The sequence below is a fragment of the Passer domesticus genome, chromosome 7, assembly GCF_036417665.1.
Source record: "Passer domesticus isolate bPasDom1 chromosome 7, bPasDom1.hap1, whole genome shotgun sequence".
Lineage (NCBI taxonomy): Eukaryota > Metazoa > Chordata > Aves > Passeriformes > Passeridae > Passer > Passer domesticus.
In genome coordinates, this window is record NC_087480.1 from 32112265 (window position 1) to 32126531 (window position 14267).

Below are 14267 nucleotides of genomic sequence, written 5' to 3' on the forward strand. Positions count from 1 at the left end.
GTTCCCTAGGAAGGGGTGAGCTGTCCAATCACATAGTTGTTAACCTGTTGATGAGTTCAGGAGCACTATTAATACAGACAATAGGGGGCACACTGGAAAAGGTGGTGATGTCATTGATACCAGCTGACGTGATCTAATGGAAAAATAGATCTTTTCTAATGAGCTTAATAGTTTTTTCATGAGGAAGCTATGGTGGTGAAATAGATTCATAAGTGAATATGACGTGCTATCAATATTTGGCTTAAAGTGTCATAAAATCCATACTAAATGCATTACAAGTGGCTAAATGAGACATTTTGAAGTGATTTTTGTATGAGAAAGCATCAGTGAACAGCCATATGTTGACTGGTTTGTGGTGCAGTGTTATTCAAACTGTCTTAGTGATTAGCAGGAAATGTTTAAGGACCTGTTAATCAAAATGGATGAGGAGACAGAGATTCGGAAAATTGGAAGGCAAGTTACTCAAATAATAGATTTTCCTGTGGTCTGATGGCCATGAGAAAAGAACAATAGCCAGTCCAGGGAAAAAAAAAAAAAAGAAAAAAAAAAAAAACACGACAAAAAAACCCCAACCAACCAATCAACCAAAACACAAAAACCCCCCACCAAAAAACCATGATATGTAGCGGTTCGTTTGAGGGGGCTCTCCAGGGAGTCCTGGAGGGTCCCCTAAGCTGAGTGTTGGCTGGCAGCAGCAGGCAGGCAAGGAGACTCCACACGGCTTCTGAGGGTGCTGATTAGATGAGGGTTTACGGGGGGTCCCATCCCCAGGAGCAGCATGGTTACTGAGGGGAAAAGGGGGGAAGGGGGAGGGAGGGGGAGAGAGGGAGAACCTAGGGAGAAAAGGGACCATGAGAGAATCTGGTCTCCTTCGCACAGCTTAACAGGGAGATTCAAAGTGGGCATGGAATAAGACTTGGGCCAGTGGGATTACAGATACACGAAACTCCAGGGGAGGATCACAGGCTTGGAATAAACTGTACATTTTCGAGGGGTGAGACAGAGTATACCATTTAACTAAAATATAACACCACATTTCACCCTTTTTTTGTTATAAAGGAAAGATAAAGAGAAATATAACAATTAACAATTTAAAAAATGAAGCAGTAATTACACAGTTTCACAGCATAAAAATAAATACAATTGCAGTGAGGATTATGTTCTAAACAGTCCATTTGACTTGATGCTTGCTTTTGGTGGTAGGCAGCAAAAATAAAATGAGCATTTAATTGTAATAAACAGCTTATGTGGGTCCATATTGCAGATCTTAAGCAAATTTTAAGCATGGGTGAGTGCTTAAAGGGCTTCAGCCTTTGGCACTAAGCTCATATGAGAATTTTGGGATTGGCCTTTTCAGCGTGACTGGCCCAATGGTGTCTAACCTTTTCCCACTGGCTTTTCGGACCACCACAGCCCCCAGTTTTAGGCTGAGGTGCCAACTTCTGCTCCCCCTCTCAGGGACAGAGAATCACCTGGAGCCCCCTGGACTCCAGGCAGGTTTACGGCCTCAGATTCTCACCCTTGGATCTGAGCTTTACCACAACTTTCACCTTCCAACCGGTTTAACCCAGAAGACCCCTGGTTTTAGGTCGTTAAAAGAAAAGGAAAAAAAAAAAAAGAAATTTGGCTTCAGCTGCTACCTCTACTCAGGGAGCATTCACCACAAAACCCGTCAAAATACTCTCCCAGACACCAGTTTAGGTTATCAGTCACCCTCAGAACCTACTGAGGACAGCATAAACCCAACAGCGATTTTGATTCAGGAGTCTAATACTGTCTGAACTGTTGCTATTAAAGAAACAATCAAAAACTGCTTCTTGTTGGATCTGTCCTTGTGACCTGACAGGGCCCCGCTTTCTAAAACTGAAAACAGGACAATCTGCAATATGAACACACATTTAAACTAGAAAAGCATAATTGGAAAAACTACTTCATGGGGACAGGAGCGAAACAGAGAGAGGACAGGTATTGGATAAGAATGATGAAAGGTTTGAGGGTTTTAGGATAATGTTCTAGCTGATGAGCTCTTTTCATCTAGAACGAGTGGATAGGGATTGGGAATTGGGGAGGTTACGGGGACCCAGGGACTCTGTGGAAGAAAAACCTTTTTGGGGTGCCCTGAGCCTGCAAGTGGTTTGCTCCGGTGATCTACCCAAAATAAGGAAAAAAGGGGTATGGATTGCAGAGAAGGATATTATCCTGCTCTTGGAGTAACAGGGGAAGGAGATCATAAAGTAGAATTTTCAATTCAGTGAAATACTGAGGCTTAGCCATGTGGCTGCTGTGCCGGGTTTAGCAGGATGGGGTGGACTGCCGGGGGTTTGTTAAGGGGAGGGCGGGTTAGGGATGGAGTTAGGGAGAAGGAGCAGTGAGGGGAGATAGTAAGACCGAGGAAGGGGGTCACAGAACTAACGAAAGCAGGAGAACAGACTCTGCAGTTTTGGGGGATGCGGAGCTCGGGCAAAGCTGAAAACTGCTTCTAGCTCGTCTGGTGGCTCCCCCGCAGAAACTGGTGGGCTTGGGTTCCTTCTTTCGCCACTGCTGTGGTCCAGGGCATCGGCTGCTGGGGTTTGGCCATCCGCATGGCCCCGCTCTGTGGGGTCCCCTCTCCCTCCACCTCCGGGCAGGGGGCAGCGGCTCCCAGCTCCTGTCATACAAAAACAACACACTTCATTAGCAAATCCAAACCAGGAGAGGGAAAAAACCCATCCATTTGGGCTGAATAAAATTCTTCCTTTGATACAAGTTGAAATATTTTTTTCTGGGTCGTAACAGGACAAGTAGGAAGCCCAAACCTTGGGGTTGAAGCAAATAAAAATATAACTCCCACCACTCCCTCAGAATGATTAGGAAATTCCAAGCCCATAGAAATGACAAGAGGCCACTGATGCTGTTGTACGTGCACGTATAAGTAGAAAACAACTGAGAAGCATGGGGAAATTGTCTGGATTGCGTATTTGGTTGTATGAACTGCATGAAGCTGGAGCTAAGGGAGGTTCCAAATGAACGTGCTAACGTCTGCAGAGCATAATTTCAGAGTAGAGCAGGCTCATCAAGAAACTATGACAGCATACTAAAGCTGCTTTCCCTTGAAGAGTTCCAATTTGCCTCGTGCATGCAGAGCAGAAAGGGGACTGGGTCAGCCTGGAGGTACATCCATGTGCTCCAGAAATTGTCCATGTGAGCGGCAAATGACCCATATCGCAGAAGGGTGACTCATCCCTCCTGCCAGGGCTGAGCTGGGAGGAGATGGCCACTCCTCAGGCTGCCTCCCGGGGCTGGCCATGAGAGCCAGGGCCGTGGTCACGTGTGGAGTCACACAGTGCATTGCAGAGCCATGGGAAAGGCCAATTCCCTCAGACTGCTGTGGGACACTGTTTCTGGGAATCCCAGCGCTAGCTGGGGGACCCTCTGGGGATGAGTGTGGCCTCTCCATGTGTCTCTTAGGGAGGTCAGGCTGCAGTCAGTGCCCTGGGATAGGAAATGTGGCTGCATGCAGCGTCAGGCTCAGACACAGCTGAGTTCATCCATCCAAGCTCAGATCCCAATGGTCTTTCCAGGGTTCTCTGCTCCCAGCTCATTATCTCTAATTCGCTCAAGCCACATGTCTGTGTGGGTAAGATGCAGCCCTCAGTGCTGGAAGGAAATCTTCCCTGCTAACAGGTGTACAGGTCCCCTCCCCACAGCAGGGCTCAGCTCTGGGCCCACTCGCCTGGGCAGAAATGTCCCCAAAGTGGCTACATGTGGAGGGCTTCTGCAGCCTGGGGGCTTGGGGACCAGGGCCACCCTTGTTGATGCTTCTCAGCTGTGTGGGAGCTGCTCCAGTTCCTCACCAGTACTGTCTGCCAGACATGTATTGGATGTGGATGGCCATGGGAAAAATGTGCTGTGCCCTGCCCAGTGTCCCCTGTGCACAGCTGGGCATTTGCTCGCCCCTTCCCAAGGTGCCTGGCTGGCTCTGTGGGCGATGGCAGGGGAGCAGGAGTGGCTCACAGCCCCCGTGAGGCAGGCTGGGGAAGGCAGCTGTGGCAGGAGCGCCCCGGCCCAGCAGCACATCCTCGCAGCCCCGTGGCACACCCTCCCTGCTCCCAGTGACACAAAGCAGCAGCATCTTCCCGGTGCACTCCCATCCCACGGCAGCTGCTCTGGGGTGGGAAGGGATGGGACTGGGGCGGGAGGGCAACAGCCTCAGGGGCAGCTCAACTCCGGACAATGACCACAGCGGCAAGGAAGCAGCGTCGCTCCTCGTGCTCCCTGCCTTCTCCCACGGGCTGCCTCTGGAGCCAGGGACACATCCCACACGCACTCGTGTGCGGGGCTGAGCACACGTGTGTGACGTTCTTCCCTGGCAGTGGGGGAGGGAAAGCTCCCATTCGGAGCTGTCTCCAGCTGCTCGAGATGCAGCAGGGATGAAGTGTGGGGGCAAGGGATGCCATGGTGCGTTCCACAGACATTTGCAATTGTGCAGGCTCCTGAGAGCCCCTGGGTGCCTCCAAAGCACTGCACAGCACAGGGATGGCCCAGCCCCACCCCCAGCCCTGCACCCAAGCCGATCCTCACTGCTGAGTTCTCCATGAGCAGGTGAAGCAAGCCAGGGATTACGTGCCAGGCATAAAACATGGCGTGAGCTGCTGCTTCACTAGCTGGCAGGGAGGAGGAGGAGGAGGGGAGTTTGCTGTTGAGCACAGCACAGTCTGTACCCTGGGAGAAGAGGCCTGCCTGTGATGGTGGGAGATGGAAGGGATACTTTGGATTGGAGACCAGCTGGGGTAGCTGAGAGGATATTAAACTGCAAGAGCTGGGAAACACAGCTTAGAGGAGAAACAGTGCACAAGCCCAAACTCCTTTCATGGGGTCCATGCAGAGCCAGTCAGTGTTAATGAACTGGAAAAAGGGAAATTTCAGCTACAGCATTTCTAGGAGTCTCCAAGCCCAGTCCAGGGAGGATGGTTTTAATTTTAAAGCCCTTTAGGCTGGCTGTTGTGATGGCAGTGCTGGAAATTCCTGATTACAGCCTGCTCACACAGAATTTGGGGAATGCAGAAGGTGACCTGATGTTGACAGCACCAGCATGTGAGTGTCATTACAGCCATGCACCAAATGTGCTTGCAATCCACAGAGAAGTGTGACATTCCTAAATCTGGTTGTACAACATTTTGCAAACAAACTGCACAATTTTTGTGTTATGCATAGAAGTTCCTTTCCGTAGCAAGCAGCCTTTGTGACCTGCCTGAGCCAGAGCTCCAACCTTGCCAGAGAGAGGGGCAAGATTAGAGCTTGTAAACACCTTGATTGTGTCAGCCAGATGAGCTCTTGAATTGTTTGAATGTCAGTAACATTGCACAAGTTTGATAGTGAAATTAAATTAAATAGATATTTTGTAAATAATTAGTTAAGTTTTTTTTCTGTTGGCCATATTCTGCCGTTCGACTTCTCCCCAGACAGAAGACACCACAGAGCTTAGGCACCAATTCTGCCAGTGCTCAGTTGCTTCTTACAGATCCACCCAAGCACTGTCAAGTCACCAACACTATAAAAGGACGAGGGCATTCACTCAGGTAAAGTTTTACACTGGCCTGAGTTGGAGCTGATTTTTAGTCCAAACAGTGCAGGACTCGAAGGCTCATTGCCTCAAGTTTGGGAGCAGGACAGTACAAAAGCATTTTACAGTTAATTAGAGGATTGTCTTTCAGCACAATTAATGATCTGAGAGAATGCAGAGGCAGGTAAACTCTTTGGGGATTTGGACTCGATGCTGCTGGCTGTAGACTCTAGAGACACAGAAGGGAAAGGTTCATCCTGCAACTTCTGCAGATCGTGAGCAGAGCACTGAAAGGTTTCTGGGAGAGGGGATGCAGCAGTGGATAGTGTGGGCATGCAGCCTGCTGCTAATCGGAAGCTCCTTTATTTCACAGTGGGAGCAGGACTTAAAATGCAGCAGCCCATATGCACCTCCGTCTGCCCAAAGCCTTCCCCTCTTTGATAAGGATGGTACAGGCTGTGCTGAGCTGAAACTCGATAAATATCAGCCAACTCTCTCTCTCCCTAGAGGGGCAGGGAGAGAGATGCCTTTTGCACCACCCAAGGGCTGAGGACAAGTAGCTGAAGTCATTCTGTTCTTGGAACTACAGCAGAGCCAGGGCTGTACAGGCACCACAACAGGTGTTTCGTGGGTTCATTCTTTAGCATAAAGTACCCTCAGAACTGCTTCAAAGACTTCTCTGGGCAGGCACAGTTAAGCCTTTTACTTTAATTGACCATCTTTCTTTGGTAATACCAGAGTCCCCGGGTCTGGCTTTTGATTTTGCAAATGCAAATGGAGAAGGTGTTGCAGTGACACCCACATCTAAGGCAGATGTGCTGCCAGTCTCCTAAATTTCTTTTTTCCACGCATGTACTTGAGCTGTCCTCAAATTTATGTGCTGAGACATGCACATTTGATATTCCAATAGTGCCTTGCACCCCCCCAGGCTTTTGTTGCAGCCTCACCAAAAATATATATTCACATGACTCTGGAATAAAACAGGAAAGTCTCATCTGCCTGGGTAGTTCCCTGGTGAATTTACATTCTTCTTTTCTTAAGAGCTTTATTTTCTGCATTCATTTGGATTATGGTAACCTTTTCTGTTTAAAATTCTTATCCCTTTCTTGATCCAGGTTACTTTAAATAGAAGAGGAAAGGAAATTAACAGAGGAACCAGTAAAGCTCATCTCACTTCTCAGAACTGATTCTCTGACCTTTTTTATTACCTGTGTCCCCCCGCAAAAATCTGCTTTTCATCTGCACCATTCCAACTTCCTGCAATAGAGGAAATCCCCGAAGCTTTTTGAGCCTTTTTCAAAGATTCCACCTCTGCAGTCAGACACCGAGCTTCGTTTCTGGTAAGGTTTTCAATCTCTCTCACCCCTTTGTCTGGGTTTTATACGTCACCCTCTTCCTCCTGGGTGGGCAGAAAGGGGACGGGTGCTGCTGCTGCGCTGACTCCTGACTGGGTCACCCAGCGCTGCTGGGCTGTCGGGCAAGGCTATAAAACAGAGGCGAGGCAGCGCAGCAGCCTCGCACACCGGACCGAGCCCGCAGCCGCGCAGGACTCGTGCGCAGCCTCTGCCGCCTCCTGCCTGGTTGTTTTTCCTGGAATACCGATCCGACCTCGGGAGCAAGATGTGCAAGGGACTCGCTGCGCTGCCAGCCACTTGCTTAAAAAGGTACTGTTTATTTCTGAGCATCTGGTAATGGTCTTGTTAGCCCGGAGACACGCTGATGCATTGCGCTTTGTGTCCGAGGCAGGAGGAAGGATTTGGCTCTGATTATTTTGCAAGATTAGATACAAATGACTGCTTAGAGGCTTTTGTGTTTTTTTCAGCTAGAAGCAGAACTGCAGAAAGGTTTTGTACGGAGCTGGGGGAACTCTAAAGCCTTCCTTCCCATCATTCCCATCATCAAAACCAGCAGCTTTTAGCATTGCGATATTTTGATATTCCTGTCAGCTGCTTCTGCTGCAGTCTTTGCACCCCTTTTCTCCTTTAGCTCCTCTCTACTAAATTTTCTTGATTCTTTTGAGGGGAAAGCAAAACAGACAGGATATAAATTAAGGATTATCCCCTGAAATGCATTTCAAATGCAGAATTGCAGCCTGGCAGGACCAGAGACCCGTGTGCCAGCAGGCAGGGATGCAGGGCATGGTGGATGCGGCACCAGCTGGTGCAGGATCAGCCTGAGTTCCCTGGGTGAAGGTGAGGCGCCAGGTTAGGCTGTACCCCAGTGCACGGCACTGTGGGGCTGGTGTGGGGCTCGTCACACCCCTGCCATGTAGTGCCAATCAGGATGGGCTGAACTGCAGCCCTGCAGGACCTGGCTGCACCATGGTCTGAGGGATCAGCCGGACAGAGCCTGCACAGCCCCAGATGTGCTCTCGGCAGCATGGTCTGCCCTATAGCCCAGCATGAGGGGTCTGTGGGCTGGCATGAGCCCTGCCTGAGGGGTATTACTCCCTTTGAGGTGCTCTGGAGTCTGGAGACGCTCAGGAGGGAGGCACAATGCTCCCTTCTCATCCAGCCCATCCAAACTCTGCTGGTGCAGTGCTACCTTTCTGCCCACCCGTCCTTCAGCAGCACTCCCGAGGCTGCTTCCTGGCAGCTGTGCAGTGGCTTGGGAAAATGCGAGCACAGACTCAACTGGCTCCTATCTGAGAATAAAGCTTCCTGCTCATGGTTGGATTTAAAAACAGGTGCTGAAAATACAAAGAAAAAGTGTTGACACTTCCAATTTGCAGGAATATTTGATGAGGATAAAAAAAAAAAATTAAAAAAATTGAAAAATGCAAGGAAAAAATAGTTCACATCTTTTAAACACGTCTGTCCAGGATTCCCAGCAAAATCCCTCCCTTCCAGAAAGCTGTGTGACTGGCTGCAAGCAGCAGTGTCTTGTTTCCTCCTGCTGCCACCCTCCTGCAGACCTGAGCAGTCTCCTTCTCCTGGGCAAGGAGCATGACAGCACTAGGCAGCCCGAGCCTGGCAGCACAGGGTCCCCATGGGTGCCTGGACAGAGCCTGGGTGTTGGTGTTGGCCACAGGCACCCTGCTCTAAAGCAGCTATGAGCTCCCTTTGCTCTCTCCAAGTGCTGGAGCTGTTAAGAAAACATTTCTGAGGCAAGTAGTGAGATCAGGTATGGCCAGGACCCCTGACAGGGCACTGGAGCAGAGAGCAGTGCTAGGGGGCTGAGCAGTTACCGGGAGCTCAGCCCTGTAGCACAGCCTCTTGCTCTTTTCCAGGCTCAGATACGAGGAGGAGGAGAAGAATTTCCTGCTTTACACTATCACTGCACCTTGGGGCAGGCCAGGGCTTGCACCCCTGAGCAAGCAGGCATGGTTTACCCACCCCTCATTCTTAAACTGGAAGGAAACCCAGAGAGGTGCCAAGGCCAGTATCAGCTGCGTATCTAGAAGCTGCTGTGAAGAAAGGATTGTCCTGAGCTGGAAGGAATTAAGGATGAATCTTCAGAGGAGCTTGCTTTAGAGCGAGGGAGTAGCTTGCAGCCAGTGTGGGCTGGTTGTGGTGGAGCTCTTGGCTCATCCCCTGACCTCAACCCACAGTCTTGCTCCAAGCCATTAATTTCCTCCCTTCCCTCTGCGTCATGGGCTTGGTGGGGTGGCCTGCATGGCCCTGCTGTTCCTGTGGCCAGCTGATGAGGTGGGGAAATGGCAGGGGATGCAGGAAGGGATTAGTAAGGAGTTACCACACATTGGCAGCTGGGCAAATTGGCTCCAGGAGAGGTGACACACACAGCATGGTGATGCTTTTCTATCACAATATTTTTACTGTAAACAATGGAAAACAGCAGCTTCTCCCCCTTTGCCACCTGCTTCCAGGGTGATGACCTTCTTAGCAGATGTGGTTGAACATGAAAAATTACTTCTTTGGCATTGGTTTGTTTGTCTAGAATGCAAAATGTGCATTATGCAATGAGTGGAAAATCAGCACTGGAGTCCCTGTCAGTGACCTGCATTTGTGTCACTGAGTAATGCTGGAGAAGCCTGTGCAGTGAGGAGGCTGCAGAGGGAGTGCAAAGCATTGTGTTCATCTCCTCCTTGATTTTTTTCTTTCAGTGCCAAAGACATGAAGCACCGTCTGGGCTTCTTGCTGCAGAAGTCAGATTCCTGTGACTACAGCTCTTCCCAGGGCAAGAAGGAGAAGTTATCTTCAAGCCAGAGGTAAGAGCAGGTGCTGTCACTTAGTTAATCCCAGACTGGCTGCAATGTTGTTTATTCCTTCACCGAGCTGGACTCCATTAGTGTTTCTGCTGCTGCTTCCCAATTCTTCCTGAACACCTGTGCTTGAATCTAGTGTAGCAAGAGCCCTCAGGTGTTGATAGTCCTGTTAGCTGACTATCAACACCTGAGGCCTTCAATTTCCATGAAGAATGCTGAACTATAGGTCCCTTCTGCCACCACTTCCATGATTCAAGATGAATGAGCACAGGGGAGGATGTGTACAGTGTCTGGCACAGGGGAATGACTCCATTCCAGACCCAGTGCAACTGGACACATTGCACAATCAGTGTGCCATGCCTCTTTGGGCTGGATTTGTGAAATGGTCCACACAGCTGCACAGAGGTGTAGGCACACAAACCAGCCAGCAGCCTATCAGGGCTGCCCAGTCTGCAAGGAGACAGTGTTCTCTTCAAAGAGGGCTCCAAGAGCCAAGGTTTGCTACTGGAACAGATGAACCCTAGGGTGTTCTAGTGTGGTAGAGGGAATGAATGCAGGATGTGCTCCCCATGTGCTTCTAGTTCCCACGTTCCTTTCTTCCACATAGCTACTGTTCCCCTTACAGGTTAAAGGAACCAGCCCTTTGCAGTTCACTGATATGACCTGTAAGAGTGATTCCAGGTCTGTGCTCCAGCAGGAGATGCAGTCAGGCACAAAATAAATATGAATTCCATAGCAATTTTTTCCAGAAAAATTCATTTCTAGCCCCTGTCTGGTGATGAGGATTGCAAACCAAAATTTCTGTAGGTTAGATCTGGGATCTCTGGGGCTATCTGTAAAACAAGCTCATATTTCATTCTCAGTCTCATGTGAATGCTCTTACAACAATCAGGGAAAAAGATTTTTCTAGTGATGTTGAGAAACAACCCAAATTTGTCCTTCCTATTCTCTCTTTAACTCAGTCCTGTGTTTCTCTCTTTGTCACTTCTTAGGCTTAGCCAAGAGGAAGTCAGAAAATGGGCAGACTCTTTGGAAAATTTGATCCATCATGACAGTAAGTGAAGAGGGCTCTTATGCTTCCTGCAGAGCATGTGTGCTCTGAGCAGTCCTGGGAGGGGACACAGGACATTATGTTATTGTCTCTTAGGGGCACACAGGAGCTCCTTTGGCCATGCAGACCTCTGGGAGGGATGGGAAAGGGACCTCTTGCCCAGATCCAAAGACAAGGGTCAATCCCAACACATCATGAGTGTGGTTTTGGCCTATTGCTGAGCTGTCTGTTTTGTAAGCAGCTGGTTTAGCCCTTGTGCAAGAGGAGGGACACACAGTTAGTGGTGGGTTAAACAAGAACCAAAAGGTGGAGATATTATTTGCAGCTGAACCCATGGGAGACTTTGTCTTCCCATCAGTTGTGGGCTATACAGATGTCCTTGAGGTTTCCTTCACATTGTTCCCATGGTCTGAGGCTCTGTGGAGCATGCTGACTGTTTCCTCGAGGCCTCCTGGGAACACACAAGTTGCTTGTGTTCCCCTAGGAGGGACACTGAAGGTCACAGTGGGGGAACAGGCAGCTGGGGCCCCACATGTGACATCCCCATGGAACTTTTCTGCATTCCAGCCTCCCCAGCATGCACGAGCTCCCCACTGCCAGCCCCAGGGCAGCTCCTCATTCAGCTCTGGGAAAGAGAACCCACAATCACTGTTGCTGGGATTCAGGGGTGCCACTGTTCGGGGACCAACACTCTTGCCTGACCTGGTTTTCCTCTGAATAATCCATAGGAGGACTGGCTGCTTTCCGTGCTTTTCTCAAATCTGAGTACAGTGAGGAAAACATCGAGTTCTGGGTCAGTTGTGAGGAGTACAAGAAAACCAAGTCACCAGCCAAGCTCAGCCCCAAGGCCAGGAAGATCTATGATGAGTTCATCTCAGTGCAGGCCACAAAAGAGGTACGTGCACTGAACATTTCTTGGGCAAAGGCACCACCCTAAATTCTGAACCAGCAGTGCAGCCCAGCAGAGGTCAATAGTTTCACAAGAGATGAAGGCTTCTGCTTCTCTGCCAGTTAGCAAGGACCTGGTGGGTTTTTAATTGATTTTATATTAAACTTGGATAGAGAGAAAGTGTGTGTAGTTACAACCACATGGCCATTCCATGGGCACACTGAAATGGGAGAAGCCCAAGAGGACCATGATTCCCAACGTTTCAGCTGCTTCCATGCAGTTTAAGTTTCCTGGCTAGCTGCATCCCAGAGGGATATGTGTCAGTCTCCCCTGACAGCTCTTCTGGTCGCAGAGATGCATTGGTACCCAGCTGCACAGATTCTGCTGAGGCTAGAGGGTGTCAAATAGTAATTTTGGACAACTGCTCAGCAAGCACACATGGTAGAGAGACACTTGGGTTTTCCCTTTCCTATGCCCCCTCTGGGACAGGTTCTATTTACACTGTCCCTTTGGCCCTTTGACAGGTGAACTTGGATTCATGCACACGGGAGAAGACGAGCCACAACATGCTGGAGCCTACACTGTCCTGCTTTGATGAGGCTCAGAGAAAAATATTCACCCTCATGGAAAAGGATTCTTACCGTCGCTTCCTCAAGTCCCCTTACTATCTGGACTTGGTCAGCCCACCTGGTGCTGGCTGTGGGCCCGAAAACTGCAAAAGAAACCACACTCACAGCTTAGACTGCAACTCCAACATCATCTCTCAGTGTGCCTGAACCTGCAGCAAGGCAGGAGTGGGCTGGGCTCTTGCAGAATATATGGCAGCAAAAGCATTCATTGGCATGAAGCAACAGAGCTGTCTTCAGTAGCTGTCTAATGTTCCAGTTGTATCCCATGTCATGCAGCAGCCAGCATTTGTAACCCAATCCAGGCTCAGTGTGTGTAGCAAACCCTCCTCTGATGGGTCAGTGTAGGAGCGCTGGGGTGTGTGTCTGGCAGGAGCTGGGGGCAGTCTCTGCGTGTGCCAGGGTGAGCCCAGCAGGGTGCTGGGGAGCTCGGTCAGCCCTGGCTCTGCCCACGGAGGGACCAGACTGTCGAGGTCACCGTGCGACACCCAGTGAGGTGCAGGGCAGAGAGGAAGCCAAAGGAAGTGCTGGGGACTGCGATCTCCCCTTTCTAATCTGCAAAGGTTTAGGTGAAAAGGGCTGGCTCTGGTTCTTAGCTGTTCATAACTCACAAATGTCCAGGCTGTCAGGAGTGTTTGCTCAGAGCTCAGGCTGTGCTGCATTGCAGTATCAGGCACAGGAAGAGCTCCTACTCTTTCTTGAAGAGAGACCAAAACTTTTCGTACAGCCTCCCTCAATCATCACAGCCACAGTCACAGAGAAGCTCAGCCTCCTTTGGTCATCATGGGAAGCTCTTCCCTCTGGCTGCTGCTCCCTCTGTAGCACCCCATTTTTGCTGGCCAAGGATCTTCCCTAGGGCTGTGCAGAGCTGTCACTTTGGGGGAGGCTCATTATTTCCTATGTTATTAATTGTGACCTTCATGCTCCCAGGTTAAATAGTCCAGCAGAGCAGAACAGAAACATGTTCCTTCTCTCCCAGACAGGTGTGTATTCCTGACACTGGGAGTGCCATTTCAGGTTTGCCTGTCCTGGCTTGTAAGAAGCAGATTGTGAGGGAATAGGACCACCATATCTGAGGAGGAAAGGCCCTGCTTGGGAGTATTTGAAAATGTTGGAGTTTTTAAAGGTGTTATTTGTGTATTCAGTAGTAGCATGGCACACTTTTCCTGAAGATGGTAGGAGGAATGTGTCTATCTCATTACTGCTCCGGGGCTTTGCTAGAAGGCAGCTGACTTTTTAATTGCTGTGGTGAGATACAGCCTTTGCTGTGGGCTTTGGCACACACCCGCAGTGGGAAGCACAGGAGGCAGCTGCAGGATGGCTGCTGTGAGCTGCAGCACCAGGTGTCTCACTGTCCCCGGCCTTGGTCTCTCCTTCATTAGGTATTGCTGCTCTGGCCACTGTGTACCCTGTGCTCTGCATCCCAGTCCAGACAGCAGCTCTCACACTGGGGTTTTGGCATGGCAGGAGGAGGCTGTGGCTCTCCAGGCCCATAGAGAAACTTCTTTTTTAACATGTGCTTTATTTTGTATTTATTCAATGTAATAACACCTATCACCCTGCATGCTCAGCTAGGAGATGGAGAGGCTTGCTAAAGCGCTGAACATAGCCAAGCATGTGGCTATGTTTTATTTTCCCCTGGTACTGGGAGCTCTTGGTAACTATTGCAAAAACTGTATCAATATTTAAATAATGATGAATGCAGTCTAAATAAAAATGTTTGTGTTAGTCCCTTCTAAAATGCTATTATGTGAACAAAAGAAAATGCACAGAGGTCCAATTCATTGGACAAGGTTGCTCTAAAAAGTTATAAGTGGCTTCACTCAGAGATTGTTTTAAGTCACAGAAAGATGAAACAGCAGATGAAGTAATAACAATTATATTCTTCAGACACCTTCAGCACCATGAGCCTGGGGAATTCGGGGTTTTTATGGGTCTATGCCTTGCCTGACCATCAGCTCAGCATGGGGATTAGCCGTCCTCAGCAAGAGTCT

At 49.4% G+C, this 14267-nt stretch overlaps 1 protein-coding gene across 6 annotated transcripts; it reads left to right on the forward strand.

Moving 5' to 3' along the window:
• The first annotated feature begins 6058 nt into the window (after window positions 1-6058).
• On the forward strand, window positions 6059-14014 carry RGS4 (regulator of G protein signaling 4). Of its 6 annotated transcripts, none has more exons than XM_064427435.1 (6): window positions 6059-6162; window positions 6658-6882; window positions 9606-9710; window positions 10700-10761; window positions 11487-11653; window positions 12172-14014. In XM_064427435.1, the coding sequence occupies exons 3-6, from the start codon at window positions 9616-9618 to the stop codon at window positions 12421-12423; spliced, it is 576 nt and encodes a 191-aa protein (XP_064283505.1). In that variant the 5' UTR covers window positions 6059-6162; window positions 6658-6882; window positions 9606-9615; the 3' UTR covers window positions 12424-14014. The 6 variants fall into 6 exon arrangements, with proteins under 6 accessions (XP_064283505.1, XP_064283503.1, XP_064283506.1 ...); XM_064427433.1 differs by lacking the exon at window positions 6059-6162 and adding an exon at window positions 6426-6556; XM_064427436.1 differs by lacking the exon at window positions 6059-6162 and adding an exon at window positions 6510-6545.
• The last annotated feature ends 253 nt before the right edge of the window (window positions 14015-14267 follow it).